General features: G+C 36.6%; 1 protein-coding gene across 2 annotated transcripts in view; it reads right to left on the minus strand.

Moving 5' to 3' along the window:
• The window catches only part of LOC129270750 (ATP-binding cassette sub-family D member 3-like), a 47,194-nt gene extending 34,297 nt beyond the window's left edge, over positions 1-12,897 (minus strand). The window contains exons 1-4 of one of the 2 annotated variants that reach the window (XM_064106504.1): positions 12,702-12,888; positions 5,183-5,210; positions 1,203-1,261; positions 39-90 (exon numbers count right to left, since the gene is read on the minus strand). In XM_064106504.1, the coding sequence (XP_063962574.1) occupies positions 39-90; positions 1,203-1,261; positions 5,183-5,210; positions 12,702-12,820 (258 nt within the window). In that variant the 5' untranslated portion in view covers positions 12,821-12,888. Of the gene's footprint in view, positions 1-38; positions 91-1,202; positions 1,262-5,182; positions 5,211-12,701 lie in introns of both variants that reach the window. The other variant, XM_064106505.1, reaches the window with a different exon arrangement.
• Positions 12,898-17,207: the final 4,310 nt, after the last annotated feature.

The raw sequence follows: 17,207 nt of genomic DNA on the forward strand, positions 1-17,207 counted from the left end.
GCTAAAAAAAATTGCAATTTGATCCCACATGTACATACCTCTTTACTCCACAAGCCAGGTACTATTAAGCGCAGAATACGAAATAACCGTCTGCAAAATAAGGATAAAATCATTGCAATTCAGATCATTGCAATTTAGACTATCTCATAAATTAACCTCAACTATAAATTCATTTTGATTTTTTATTACTATAATTCTAAAGCAGAATAATAAAAACACATATTGATATCAGGGGAGCGTTTCATCAATATTTTCATTTGACAGGTTGTCAGATCTGACATCTTTCCATGATTTTGATTGGCTGAGAGGCACTGTTCCTATGGTAACTGTCGGATAAAATGGGACTTGTCGGATAAAACGTCCGACAAGTCCTTTCATGAAACGCCCCCCAGATGGTCTGGCAAAAATCCACCTAACAAAATTATTGATTTTTAAAGTTTGAATTCTGTGATGTCAAAGATGAATTCTCTTACATGTAAATAAAGATTAATACCTGTACATTCAATACATAATCAAACACATCATTTCATGTATGAAATTCCATGAGAACAAATATTTTCAATCTTCATAAACAATGACACATCACAATTGATGGAATGGAGCCCTCACGCTGGAATTCCCTCCCTTGACAGACCTGTGATGCCAACTCCAGTGAAACATTTGAAGTAAAACTGAAGATTTATAACTCTGCATATGTATAACTTTATGTTTTGTTTCTCTCATGAGGCAGCTGCCTGTATGAAACTTAATACATGTAACAAATTTCTGCTCTCCTTTAATGAAATTTCATGAGAACTTTGTTGATGTTAAATGTTTTACTAATTTTTCTGTATTGGTGAAACTAAACCTGATCTCAGGATAGACTTCACCTTTCAGCCTGGTTTTCACAGGTCTCACAATTTTTTTTTTTTAAAGGTATTGCGAAGGATGCAAATGTAAAAAAAAATGTATAAGTCCAACATTTGCGTTTCACATGGTAAAAGTGTGCCAAGCTTGTGCTTAAACTTCGCAAATTGTTTGCAGGAGTTGTTTTTTATTTGCAAAAAGTGGCACACTTATGCAGCATGAAATGTGAATGTTGGACTTTGGCATTTATCCACTTTCACGTCATTCGCAACACCTTAATATAAATTATTCATCAATCATCAGCCTCATGAGAACCAGGCTTTAAATAAAATTTTGATAAAATTCCCAACACCCACCTGAAGAACTGTGAATCCACAGCAGCTCTGTCTTTCTTTGATTTATTCTTCTCATTATTCTATAAGAAATGAAATAAAACAGAAAAGGGCTTCAATGAGCAATAAAATCATTTAGAAACATGATCAGGGGCCCGTTTCATAAAGAGTTACAATTGTTGTAACTTTGCCATTATGTCAACTACCACGGCAACAGGGCTCAGCAGCCAATCAAAATCAAGGTTACACTGGTAGTTGTCATAATGGCAACGTTACAACAGTTGTAACTCTTTATGAGACGGGCCCCTGATTTGGGTTTCACTCCGAAATCAAATTAAGCTGTACCAGGCGCGGATCCAGCCGGATCAGACACAATAGCTTTGAGGGGTCAGCTATTGTGCAAAGACTACATTGTTCCTGAAATGGTATTGTGTTCAACCAGGCTAGATCCGCCACCTGGGGGATGTTTCACAAAGATTTAAGTATGACTTAAGTCGCAATTAAAGGGGAATCCAGCCTTGGCCATTAATGTTGTGTTGGGAAGGAGAAAAATAAATTAAACAGAATGGTGAAAGTTTGAAAGAAATCGGACAATCAATAAGAAAGTTATAGCTGTTTTAAAATTGAGATCACTAATACTATGTAGATTTCAAATTGGCAACTGGGGAAGTAAATTATGACAAGGGACAAGGACAACTTTCCCATAGGCCATGTACTTTATTATCAGGGAATTGTGGTTTTCTCCTAAGTACCCATTCCCCTGGGGCAGTAATCTAAATATAACCCAGGTAGTATATTGTTTTATGTGCTCATGAAAGAAAATATAATTTGAAATAAAACTTTTAGGAAAGATGACATTTTAGCCATAATATGTATTGGAGTACATGAAAGAGAAGTCCTTGCCTTACATCACTATGACATTCCATATGCGGCCAATTTGAAGTCTCCATGGGTATAGTGATTAACAATATTTACAACTTTTAAAAATTCATAAATTTCTTGTTGTTTGTCCAATTTTTTTCAAACTTTCACCTATCAACTTGTCCGATTTTTCTTTTCCATATAAAAACAAGTTTTCATTTGGGTTGGATTCCCCTTTAAATACTGACGCGTACAAGATATGCAACGCGCAATCTTATTGATCGATGCGCAGTATTGCGCGACCACTTGGCATGATCTGGCCAATGCGGTCATGCCTTTTATACCCCACGCAACTAGGCATTTAAGTGCGACTCTAAGTCATACTTAAATCTTTGTGAAACACCCCCCTGATCTGTACAACAAACATTATTGGGCCTAATTGTTCATTTACTTGTAAAATATACAAACTGTACATGTGCCAACATGTCAGGTTTTTAACAAAAAAATTGCCATTTTAATTAAAAGGGGAACAAATGTTGTCATGTTAATATGTCATTATCAAATACGCGGTGAAGGATATCCAGAATATTTTGCTAAGTCACGTTCAAAATACTGTGAGCTATTAGGCACCACAATGCAAATGTAGGCTTAAAGACCCACCATTCTACGATCTAAGAGTACTTGATCTAGCTTAGGAACTTCATTCAAGAAGTTCATAGAGCAGTGTGCTGTGTGTAGAACAGTGAATCCTGCTCTATTTGCGTTTGATAACAAAAATATATTTACTCAGCAGACCTATCACACATGATACAAGATATTGAGATCTTCTTAAGTGACTTCACCTCTGTCCGCAGATTTTGATGCTCTTTGACAGAATGTTCTCTGATAGAAAGCACAACATGTTGCCTAGACTCTAATGGTTATTCTACATAGACTATACAATATTACAGATATTGCCTGGTCTATCTTTTTAATAAATAGCATTTTAACTTCCCTCCAAAGCTATATTTTTCCATCGGGAGAATATTTTCCCTCAACACTGTGTGCTTTGGACAAAATATAATCCTTTGGGGGGAAATATAACTGCTGGGGAAATGAAATTTTATATTCAAACTCTAGGTAGGCAATTTCCGCATGATATTCAACCATCAAGGGTTGTACTTCCACTTGGTCTAACTTTACTCAGTCTATTGCCATTTTAAATCTCATCTTATGTACAAACAGTGTAAACTTGGTTTATTTACAAAAGGGAAAGAAATCTGTTGGCCTACAGGCCCTTCTTTTCACTTTTTTCCTTTCAAACTGAAGGCTATGGTAGCTTATATGAGACAGGTGGAATGCCTCTGGCGGTCTCACCTGCATCACGTGATTCAATATGGCAGCAGTGCTGACTTTGAAAACTACTATAAACTAATTATTCACAAAAAACACCATTCATATAATGATACAATACTACGTTCATTGACATTTGACCTTGATCATGTGACCTAAAACTTGTCGGTGATACTTGATTACCCCTATATCCACATTTTATACACTATATCTATAAACTTTGAAAGTTATGACAGCAATCTAATAGTTACCTCTAAAATGGCCGAAGTTCAATGACCTTAAATGACCTTTGAATTTGGTCATGTGACCTGAAACTCACATGAGATGTTCAGTGATACTTGATGACTCTTATGTCCAAGTTTTATGAACTAGACCAAAATACAGAGTTATGATGGTAATTCAACAAATATCCCCCAACATGGCCAAAGTTCATTGACCCTAAATGACCTTTGACCTTAATCATGTGACGTGAAACTCAAGCAGGATGTTCAGTAATACTTGATTAACCTTATGTCCAAGTTTCACGAACTAGGTCCATATATTTTCTAAGTTATGATGACATTTCAAAAACTTAACCTTAGGTTAAGATTTTGATGTTGATTCCCCCAACATGGTCTAAGTTCATTGACCCTAAATGACATTTGACCTTGGTCATGTGACCTGAAACTCATGCAGGATGTTCAGTAATACTTGATTAACCTTATGGCCAAGTTTCATGAACTAGGTCCATATACTTTCTAAGTTATGCTGTCATTTCAAAAATTTAATCTTCGGTTAAGATTTGGTGTTGACGCCGCCGCTGCCACCGCAGTCGGAAAAGCGGCGCCTATAGTCTCACTCTGCTATGCAGGTGAGACAAAAACTAACTATTGGGCATTTTGGATTATAATTTTGTTAGACTGACTGAAATTACAATAGGCAAACTGGCTATAACCCGAACATGTGTGATTTTGAGGAATGTTAAAACTTGGTACCGGTATCCTCTTCTGGTGAGGGTACCTTCACTTACATTCCAACTGATACTTCCTACTTACTGCCGGGGATTTATGACAGAAATTGTCTAACTTTTGAATCTGCTGGTACTGTTGTGTTCTTCAAACTCTCTGGTAGTATTGGTCTCTCAGAAGTACATGTACATGCATATATACACTCATGCTACACATACCACTGACACTACATGCCTCTGTTGGAATCATTTTAAATTTAAAGGGGGGTGGATTGAAAAATGATAATATGAATCGTAATCAAACAATTGGCTGAAATCTATCAAGTGGCCGGTTACATATTTATATTTGCTAATGATTGGTGCTAATCGACTTCAGTCATAGTTTTGAGATGAGGATGCAAGTTTATCAAATAGCAAGGATCCACTAATCCACATCACTATAGGTGGGTGTTTCATAAAGTTTCGTAAGTTAAGAGCAACTTTAAGAACGACTGGTGATCCTTTCTTGTGGTAAATGATATTCACCATTAAATTTTCATTGACGATTAACTAATGCGTAGTGGTAAATGATATTCACCATTAAATGTTCACTGACAATTATCCAACGTGTAGGAAAGGATCACCAGTTGTTCTTGAAGTCGCTCTTAACTTACGAAGAGCTTTATGAAACAGCCCCCAGGTATCTTATTATTTACATATCAAATGTAATTTTGCTTGGGCATTAAAATAATCACACACACGTGTTAGCTTTGAAGCAGTCCGTTTAGTTCTAATAGAAACACCCTCAGTGATATGTACATGTACATGTAATACACAGTACACTATTGCACTTTTTTCTCTTCAAAATTAAAAATTAAAAACTTACGTGTATGACAGCTTGTAAATTTGCAGCACTGTAAAAATATAAGAAACACAAGAAAAAACGTACTTAGTGTCAGGATCACTGAAATACTGAATTGCAACATGAATACAGCTCTAGATACATGTAGGATAATAACTTGCCATTGTCAAAATTATTGGGTCGTTATCAATGTATGAAATAACTCCTTGACATCTCTAGCTACAAAAAATAAAGACTTCAATGACAAAAACAAATATGATTAAGGACTGGATTTGTAGAAACTTTCTACATGTAGTTTCCAATCAAATTTAACGTTGTTTTGAGAGAAATAAAACAAATAATGCAGCCTCAGTACTTGAGTCTAAAGTTAAAGACATAAAGTCAAACCTGTCTTTATACTTGCAGTGGCCACCAATCTAAAGTGAAAACATGTCTTTTTAGTGGTCACCAAAATTGTCTCTCATTTAAAAAGAAACTATTTATAAACCTTCCCTGTCTCAAATGGCAAATTTTTCTATTCACTTCAGCTTTGAATTGAATATAAAATCACAAGGTGGGACAAGAGCTGCACATTTACAAGTTACAACAAATATTACAACTATATAACAAGTAGGGGAGAGTGGGGTAACTGAGGCCCCACAGTAAATAAGGCCCCCGAGTTAGCTTTTAGCTCACCCCTCAAGTTTACAAGTGCCAACTGCAGTGGTAGACCGTGATCCAGAGGAGACAAAGCATTGGAGGGGCACAGCATTGTTCACAAACAATGCAGTGCCCCTCCAATGTTTTGTCTCCTCTGGGTCACGGTCTGCCACTGGTCAAGTGGATTGATTTTTGTGTGGTATTTGAGACAGATCCTTAGCACAGATTTTAAGCATAGACAATATTTCATAGGCCAATGCACATAATCTGGAGGAGCACAAACATACATGTAGCGGCACCTCAAACTCAAAATTTTGAAAGTAGCATCGCCACTCTAGAGAGGCGAGTACTGTACCCAACCATTAATGTGTATTAACTTTTATCTTAGTTTACTTTTGTAAAGCATTATTGTACAATACATGCCAGTACTGTAGTATAATTCACCATTTTACCCTCTTTTTCTGACAGGAAGCCTACATGTACATGTATGAACTTAACATGACCCATGGACAGGGAGCAAATATTAAAACATAATCAACATTCCATGGTTACATGTACATATCTGTTAAAACAGTAAAATGCAGTGTAGGCATCTACACACTTGCTCATATGTACAAGAGTCCATTTCCAATAGAACAGGTAGAAACAGGATAATATAACTGAGACAGTTGAAAACATAATATGACAATCATTTCTTTCAATAATATTGAATAGGATTAATAAATAAATCCTTAAATGGGGGCCTTTGGAAAAATAATTTAGTATTAATCCTGTGATTGTTACTAGTAAATTTTCAGTGAATATATCAAACCAACTGAACTATTTTTACTTGAATATAGCAACAAAAAATAATCTTTAATCAAGGGGCCTCATTTGCCCCATTTTGAGGCCCCCTGACAACAATGTTAAATGCTCATTAATATGCAAATGACATTAATTAGTTCTAAAATTTCTATTCGATAATGTTGGTCTACTGTAGACCTATTTGTAGTATTAGAGATCTAATGTTTCACATTCTAAGCATTAAGATAACATTGGATTTTTGAAAAAGGGGGCCTTATTTATCCCACTCTCCCCTACGTGTAAGTAACAGGTTTTCTTTATACATGCAGTCAGCTGGTAAGTTCAGATTACATCACCACATAATCATCATACACAGATAATTTTTTTGGATGAGATGTAGGCTCTACTCCATTTCACTACCGCTACACCTACCCGGACATCAAGGTACGAAACTAGCTCTGATATTTCAGCTGAAATAAGTCACTTTTGTTTTCATTTTAAATTTAAGTTTATTTTTCCCCATTTTGGTGTATTTCCGGCCAAAACGGAATATTAATCTTTATTTTGGTCCAGTTATTTTTATATATTTTTTATGAAATAAAGACAAAAATCAATGAGCTTCGTTGGGGGGATTTTGCATTGTTAACCCCCTAATGGCGGCTGCATGATCACGAGCCGTCTGTGTACGAGGAGAGGAATAAAAAAATTTAAATGTTTTAAAAACTCGAAACAGACGGCTGCCAGCTGTCTACACTAGACCTATATCAGCAAGTTCTTACACAAGAGTGTATTAAAAACAAGTGGTGCGCCTCTGGCAGTCTCACCTGCATCACACGATTCAATATAGCAGCAGTGCTGACTTTGAAAACTACTATAAAATAATTATTCACAAAAAACACCATTCATATAATGATACAATACTACGTTTATTGACAACAAATTACATTTGACCTTTATCATGCGACCTAAGACTTGTCAGTGATACTTGATTACTCCTACATGTATATCCACATTTTATAAACTAGATCCATACACTTTCAGAGTTATGATGGTTATTCAACATATACTCCAAACATGGCCAAAGTCCATTGACCTTTGTCATGTGACCTGAAACTCGCACAGGATATTCAGTGATACTTGATTACTCTTATGTCCAAGTTTTATGAACTAGACCAATACACTTCCAGAGTTATGATGGTAATTCAACAAATACCCCCAACATGGCCAAAGTTCACTGACCTTAAATGACCTTTGACCTTGGTCATGTGACCTGAAACTCGCACAGGATGTTCGGTGATACTTGATTAACCTTATGTCCAAGTTTCATGAATCAGATCAATAAACTTTCAAAGTTATCTCTAAAAATCTCTAAAATCCATCTCTAAAATCCATATTTTAATTTATTGTTCGAAATAGACATGAAATGAAATACTCTGAAAATTTGCTTTGCCCAATTGATCGTGGGCCCGGCAGCCGCTGTGCAGCGCCAGATCGATGAGGCTCTATCCCTTAAATAGTTGAACGCCAAGCAGGGTACCAGCAACTCCCATCTTTTAACGTCTTTTGGTCTGACGCGGCCGGGGTTTGAACCCCCGACCTCCCGGTTGTGAGACGGACACTCTACCAACTGAGCCAACACACCAGTTATGATGGTAATTCTACAGATACCCCCAACTTGGCCAAAGTTCATTGACCTTAAATGACCTTTGACCAGAGCTGCCAACCTTGTGCAAGCAAAAAAAGGAATCATTATGGCCAAAAAAAGGAATTTCCAACAAAAAAAAGGAATGTGTTAAAACGAACCTTAAAACCACACGCGACAAACATCCAATGCAAAAAGTATGTATGCAGTGAACAATTTAAAAAAAGTTAATCTCTAGGCCTAGTCTGGGCTAAGTAACGGAGTGTTACAATTGGACCCTTAGTCTTGGGCCGTTTGATATAATCTACCAACTTTAATTAAGTCAGTAGCAGGGCTTGAATTAAGAATTGAGAGGGGCAAGGCCATTTTTTAAATGGGCACTTTCAGCTTGGGGCAACCAGCAAAGTGGCCTTGAATGCCCCAAAATTTCAAGGGGTATCAAGGCCATTCTAAAGGGCATGAAGGCCACTTTTATTCTAGTCAAATGGGCACCTAGGCAAATTTTTCTAAAAATGATAAGTAGCTAGGCCTTTCATTTTGTAGTGCAACCTACTCCGGCACTTATCAAAGTGAAGATCTGTCGAGAAAAAATTCTTTCAGGGGCACCAAAATCAGTTCTGGTGAACATTTTTAGGGCTCCATTTTTCTGGGGCTTCCTTTCCACTTCTAAAATAATTCATTGTTTTATGTTGAGTTTCCTGACAAAACTACCAAATTGTAGACTAAGAGAAATAAAAAAAAAAGTTGACATCAATTCAGACTTCTCTTAATCCCAAGTAACATTGTTTTTGCCAAACAGTACCCTTTAAAATTAAAGTGTCATAAAATGGAAGTGTACATGTAACATTCCACAAATATAGAAAAATTATTCATAAATCAATCTAATCTAAAATTCAAATAGATCTATAGATAAGATTAAGAAGTTGAAATCATTCCACAAAAGTCCCATCGTAAATCACTTCACGATGTGCACAGCTCAGCCTCAATCACGCTGCACGCACACTCAATCATCCCCAGCAGTGACAGCACTATAGAGCAGACATCTAGGCCGCCAGAACCGGGGAAGAAATCTTCCCATTCCTGCTAAACTGAATGCTCAAGTGCCGACTTTTTTAATGAATTCCAAAGGCAGTAGGACATCTCTCTAGTATAAATCATGTGAAACTATCAATAAATGTTGAATATCACCCAGAATTATTACTTCAGGGGACAATGAAGAGCTTTCCAGGTCTTTTCAAAGCCGAATTCATCGTATTTGTGTGATACGAGTTGATGAAAATTAACCAGACAGTACCGTTATCCGAAGGGAATTGATATTAATCAATTCAAGAAAATAGCCTCAAAATTTCATTTCTTTATCACTACAATTAATTTTAAAGTATATGAAAAATATCTTTTGATGATTCAATCTTTAATATATATGATGAGTATTTTTGTAAAATTTTGCAAATGGAATAATAATTTCCCTCAAACCTCCAAATCCCCTCCATTACAAATGGACTCTTCTCTTACTACATTTGGGGAATTACCCTACCCAATTCATCGTACTCCTCGCTCTGCGCTGCAAGAACAAACGTTGGCTCCACTCACCTGAAGAGTGTTGGCCCGTGCGTAAAGACAACGTATTAGCAGTAACGTTAGATCTAACATTCGGCGGAAATCTGATTTTCGGATCGTTTTTTTGTACATAAAACATCACTTTATAGGAAAGAAATTACATGCAAATTTAAGATAAAATATACAAAATTCAGAAATATCGTACCTTAGACCGCAGTTACTGTTATTTCCTTTCAAATGATGATCAAAACATAATCATCCTCGATCATTTCGTTTGTCATCGTAAGTTGCCATCTTGGATGACGTCATCATCCTTACAGACGTATTTACCAGTCGCTATACATCGCGATTCGTACCATGCATGCCGCTTGCATATTCAACTAACGTATATGTACGTGCACGCTATCAAATTATTAACATGCGTTGGAAAACCGGCCGGCAGGCGACTACGCACGCGCAAGTACCAGGCTCATCTCGGGCTCAACACGCAGTCCACATACATACAATTATGTACACACATTATCAAAATTGTCAAAAAACGTAATTTGAAAAGAAAAACCATAATGCCGTAATTTGAATGAAAAAACGTAATGATTACGGCAAAAACGTAATGGTTGGCAGCTCTGTTTGACCTTGGTCAAGTGAAATTCGCACAGGATGTTCAGTGATAATTGATTACTCTTATGTTTTATGAACTAGACCAATAAACTTTCAAAGTTATGATGGTAATTCAACAAATACCCCCAACTTGGCCAAAGTTCATTGACCTTAAACGACCTTTGACCTTGGTCATGTGACCTGAAACTCGCACAGGATGTTCAGTGATACTTAATTACTTTTATGTCCAAGTTTTATGAATCAGATACATAAACTTTCAAAGTTATGATGGTAATTCAACTTGGCCAAAGTTCATTGACCCTAAATGCTAAATGACCTTTGACCTTGGTCATGTGACTTGAAACTCAGGCAGGATGTTTAGTATACAAATGATGCATGGGTTAGAGTGCACAAGGTAACTTTGGCATGGTTTAACCCACGAGGCGCAGCCGAGTGGGTTTAGACCATAATGCCAAAGTTACCGTGTGCACACAGTTCCACTGACCCACGAAAGAAACCCATGCATCATCTGTTTTATAGAATGGAAAAAATTTATTGAACAAACCACAAACCGAAAAAATATACCGGACGCATGATTTTTTTTTACCGGACGCATGATTTATTTACCGGATGCATGAAAATTCCAAAATGTAATGCAGACCCTTTGATAACCCTGGACAACATAAATATGTATGCCTAACTTGATAATATGTTGGCACAAAGGCATTATTATACCCAAAATGCCAGATACAGCTTTGCATTGACTAGATATGAGCCAGCCTCAGACCTCCAATAGCTGTGTGTGTATGCCCGGGCCGCGCCGGGGGCCAGTGCCTACGGCTGCCTGGGCCTGCAGTGGAGATTTGGCTGTGCTCAGCCAGTCCAGTGCAGTAGATCTATCGTTAGATCGTATGTCTGGACTTCTCAACTAATGAGTATGCGGGCAGTTTTAATCCTATGACAATTACGGTACCGTATTTGTACTTACAGATCATTTTGCATCCTTTATTTGATTCATTCTGCCTTGATCGAAAATTCAAAATTTTGACGTAAACAAGCGTAACAGTACATGCGCGATGACATCACAATGACCTTTTCGGGCGATAGCTTGTTTACAGTGACTATCGTTTTGATTATCGGGATATCGTTCATGCAGCCCAGTAAAAATTCTTGCATAGCTCTCAACCAATCAGATTGCAGGGATTTTCTCATCCATTCTATAATAATACTTGATTAACCTTATGTCCAAGTTTCATGAACTAGGTCCATACATTTTCTAAGATAACATTTCAAAAACTTGACCTTAGCTTAGGTTAAGATTTTGATGTTGATTCCCCCAACATGGTCTAAGTTCATTGACCCTAAATTACCTTTGACCTTGGTCATTTGACCTGAAACTCAAGCAGGATGTTCAGTAATACTTGATTAACCTCATGGACAAGTTTCATGAACTAGGTCCATATACTTTCTAAGTTATGCTGTCATTTCAAAAACTTAACCGTCGGTTAAGATTTGGTGTTGATGCCGCCGCCGCCATCGGAAAAGCGGTGCCTATACTAGTCTCAAGCTCTGCTATGCAGGTGAGACAAAAACTATGCAATTCGAGTGAAAAATCAAGTTCATTTAAGTTCATCTATCGAAAAAAAAAATGTTTTTCTACAATTATCCAATAAACTATTAAAATAACAAAGTTTTTCAAGTGACTGTGAGTTGACAATAAACTTAACACCTTCAAGGGTCAAATGGCTTGCCATAAATAAGTTGTAGGTACCGAGCAGTGTTTCCACTCTTCCCGAAATTCTGGAAATTTTTACTTTTTCCAGGAAAGGTTCTGGAAATGAAAAAATTCCAGGAAATTCAGGGAAATCCGAAAAAAAACGTAGCAACTTTTAATATTCATGTTATATAGAATTATTTACCTCCAGACATAGCCCAAAATTTTCAGCTCGCGCTCCGCACTCGCATTTCGTAATTCTGTTTATAAAATAATTTTAAAGAGGGCATGAACAAAAATGAAAACAATGTTAAATTCTTTGATTTCGGTCACTTTTATCAAATTTAGGCTCACTGTATTATTGCCTGATTTTTGTTAAAAATCAAAATTGAAAATTCGAGGAAATGTCTATGAATTTCGGGAAATTTGGTATTCAGTTTCGGAAAATTGAAACACTGGTACAATCGCACCGTGCGTTCCCGGGTGCTGTGCGCTGCACCGCCGACTCGACGAAGGCAGATCCACTGCCTGGCTGAGCTGCCGGTGCAGTGCAAGAGGCAAAGTAAATCATGGAGACAGGGTCAGGGCGTTCCGCGCATCTGGGAACTCACCTCTTGTTTCTTAGTATCCGTTTGTTTCTAGACTTCAAGGCGGAATAAATCAAGAATGCTGCTACAACTGATCCTGCTGAAGTACGACTAAAGATGAGTTTACTGAAGGAAGGTGCCATATTTCAGCATTTTCTTGACATCTTTCAGTGGTACACGGCTCGATTTCTGCTCGCTCACGATCACTGCGATAAAGTATGAAAAGCTATTTGGCAAAACTAAATTTCTTCTTCAATTCCTCGGTAAAGCCCGGCTCACACTATGCGATTCGTTGCGATCCGATTTTCAAAGAAATCATAATACATTTGACATGAACATTCTAACCAATAAGATCTTAGCTATCATTCTGAGGTCAGAATAGCTGTAGGACTACCGAAATCAAAATTCAATGTAGTTCGAGCATCAATGTAGGAATAAAAACAAATACAATTCCAAATCGTAATGACGTCATCATCGCCGGCTGCGACTTGAAGCCGATTTGGACTTTACTCCGGCAACAGGGTTGCCGCAAAGCAAAATTATGATTTCATATTTTTATTATGTCTAACATTATGCAGAACTTCAAATAAAATAATTTTCATTTTAATAGATCGAGGAACAGAAGGTCCTGCCTCCAGGACTGAACCTTGTGTAACCTTATGTATGTAACAGAAGAATGGAATATCTTTATTGTTTCCCTTCTTATTTTTGTCAAAAGAATAAAAACCTAAACGAAAAGTTTATCTCTCTCTTCATACAAAATTTTGCTTCCGGGCTCCGCGCGGGGGAAAAAATTTCGAAATTGTGTTTCCCCTTTAAATGTTTCCCCACAACATTTTGCTAAACCCCAGTTCCCCCTCCCCGCGGCTATGGGACTCGTGATTTCTTGCCAGAAATTATATATAGGCCTACATTGGTGTCAAGTATGAAAAGTATTTTTTTTTTTAATTGTATTTCCGCTCTTGTGGTAGGAGTGGGTAAACACTACTGCCGTGCACTTCCTGAGTCCCCATAATATGATATTTCTTTTTTCTTTTCAGCATGCAAGTTTTGGCAAGTGTCTGCTCTAGGGCCTATAAGGGGCATGCATAAAATTTGTGCCGTGTTATACGCCAGAGTAGGCCCACGATGCCTCTTGAGGCCTATATATCGCTGCAGATTCATCTCCTATCCTGTTTTGCACCATTAATTTGAATATTTTTAATATCACTCAACTGTCTTAATCATACAAAATGAAGCGCTTAATATGAAAGACATAACACTCTTTTTTTTTTCTTTTTTTTTTTCAAAATGAATCACAGGGGTTTCCGTGCTTTGGGAAAAGGAAAGAAAAAATCCCTCTCCTTAATTGTATCATCCCATTTTGAGTTTTTTTTATAATCTAAGAAATATCAATGAATAAAAGCAATTAAGGTTTCAGAGAAATTCAAAAATTTAAGAGCTTACAATCAGCGCTATTCGACTAAAAGACTATATCTCCTCACTGCATATTCGTCTTCTACTCTGTTTTTTGCGAGTTAAAGGACAAGTCCATCCCAACAAAAAGTTTAATTGAATAAATAGAGAAAACTCCAACAAGCATAACACTGAAAATTTCATCAAAAATCGGATGTAAAATAAGAAAGTTATGATATTTTAGAGTTTCACTTTTTTCACAAAACAGTTATATGCACATCATGGTCTGTATGCAAATGAGGAGACTGATGACATCATCCACTCACTATTTCTTTTGTATTTTATCATATGAAATATAAAATAATCTATATAATTTTCTCCTCTTTGTCAAGTGAAACAACGATCAATTCCTCCATGAACATGTGGAATTAGCATTAGTTGGTCCTTATTTCAAACAATAGAAAACAAAAGAAATAGTAAATAATGGACATCATCGACCCCGGGGGAGATAGGGGGAAAAAATCCCCCCAATAAAAATTCAGGTGGGGATGGCCTGTACACTCTAAAAACAAATCAGTCAAAAATGACTAGTTAATAGAACCAGCAGGGTGCAACTGTTATTCTAGTCATATTTAATTATTTTCTAGTCGTATTTTACGAGAACAGAGTTATTTCTAACTAGAATATAATGTGACTATAGCATATCAGTTGCACCCAGCTGACTACTTGTCTATTTAATTTGACTGATTTGTTTTAAGAGTGTACAAGGCCCCCAATATTTGGAGGGCATGAAAAAAACAGTATTTATCTCCAGAAAAAAAATCGATAAATTTATTAAAATACATCATCAACTTAACATTATGTTTGAAACTTTGAACAAGCAGATTGAAGGGTAACAAAACAATAATCCGATCCAAAGTCGTAAATTACGCAGCCTCAAATTTGTTGGCATTTTATACCACTCAATGAATAAAATAAAATGTATTCAAATGAGATAAAGTTAGAATAAAAAAAATCACTTAAAGGGATGGTCCGGGCTGAAAATATTTATATCTTAATACATAGAGTAGAATTCACTGAGCAAAATGCCGAAAATTTCATCAAAATCGGATAACAAATAATAAAGTTATTGAAGTTTAAAGTTTAGCAATATTTTGTGAAAACAGTCGTCATGAATATTCATTAGGTGGGCTGATGATGTCACATCTCCACTTTCCGTTTTCTTATGTTATTACATAAAATCATAATTTTTTATTATTTCATACTTGTGTAAATAATATGTCTCCCTTATAATGAAATAAGTTGCAGCATTAAATATCTAATGCACTAAATCAGTTGTCAATCCAATTTTTATAGTTCTTGGAGGAAAAAATTTGAATAAACCTAATTTCATATAATAAAATACAAAAGAACAAGTGGAGATGTGACATCATCAGCCCACCTAATGAATATTCATGACGACTGTTTTCACAAAATATTGCTAAACTTTAAAATTCAATAACTTTGTTATTTGTTATCCGATTTTGATGAAATTTTCGGCATTTTGCTAAATGAATTCTACTCTATTTATTAAGCTATACATACTTTCAGCCCGGACCATCCCTTTAAATTTTTATAAAACGTTTTAGCTTCTGCGCTCTGCGTGGAAAGAGGGATTATTTCAAATTCCTTAAACTTTTCCCATTTTTGGGCGCACATAATTTTTTTCGAAATCAATTTTTTTTCTTCATCATAGCAAATCAATTGAAGTCGGGGGGGGGAATCCCCCTCCCTGCACCTTCCCCCCTATAGGGAGCGCACTTCGCGTGCACTTACCGCCCCCTCCAAAATTAAATCCTGGCTATGTGGTTGTCCTTACACTGGCTCCATATATGTAAAAAGATTTTGTTGCTAACTTTCCACACAATGCATTATTTTTATTTTTTTTATCCACCGGAGTAGCCCCCTCAAAATCTTTACGTCCCGTCCGATCCACTCCCAGTTCTCTAGCTGGTTACACCCCCCCCCCCGAATTTCCATCATCGGGGGGGGGGGGGGAGTTCGTTTATAAACTTGGGCCTGCATGTTGCATAAAATATTAATATCATGGTAACTTTTCCATCCAACGGTAACTATATACCATGGCAACAAAGCTAAACTGAGATAGCCTTCACGAAGGCATTCAATGTTGAACTTCTGAAACTTTCCCAAAACATCTATAACAATTCTGTTCAATTCTTCTTAATTTATTTTAAAATCGACCTTTATCACCACAGAGTGGATTTGGAGCGATATGAGTCTAAATTGTATTTATGACAGATAGAACATGTATAGATAGATGGATGGATGGATGCGGGGATGGATGCGGGGATGGGTGGATGGATGGATGGATGGGTAGATGGATGGATAGATGGATGGGTGGATGGATGGATGGGTGGATAGATAGACAGAGATAGATCGATCAATTTTATTTGCAATTGTTCGTCAGGTTCAAATCTTCGGATGATCTGCTGTCTCAGTCCACCAACTTTCGACAAAAGCCTCTCAGCTCTCCATTGTGATTTTGATTGAATGTTCAAAGGAATCGATGCGTCGTAGAGATTTTCTTTATCCCACCACCCTTCTCGCTCTATCCTGCTCTCTCTCTCTCTCTCTCTCTCCCCCCCTCACCCCTCATGTATAGGTACAGACCCTGATTGGAACTTCGGTCACACTTGTCTTCACAAAAGACTAGAACAAGTAAAACAAGCATAAAACTAGTATCTATCTATCTATAGGCCTATCTATCTATATATCTATCTATCTATCTATCTATCTATCTATCTATCTATCTATCTATCTATCTATCTATCTATCTATCTATCTATCTATCTATCTATCTATCTATCTATCTATCTATCTATCTATCTATCTATCTATCTATCTATCTATCTATCTATCTATCTATCTATCTATCTGTATATCTACACACTTAAAATGTTGGGCAACATACTGTCCACTGTGTTGGTTAATGTATGTTGGTAAAAGATTATATTCTGGGCAATTATTATCCAATTGAGCAAATTTATTACCCAATTATTAGTTTTTATCACACAATTTGGACATATTTTAACCAATAGTTGTGACAGTATGTTGCCCAGTGACGGTTGAAAATTG

The sequence above is a fragment of the Lytechinus pictus genome, chromosome 11, assembly GCF_037042905.1.
Source record: "Lytechinus pictus isolate F3 Inbred chromosome 11, Lp3.0, whole genome shotgun sequence".
NCBI classification, from domain to species: Eukaryota; Metazoa; Echinodermata; class Echinoidea; order Temnopleuroida; family Toxopneustidae; genus Lytechinus; species Lytechinus pictus.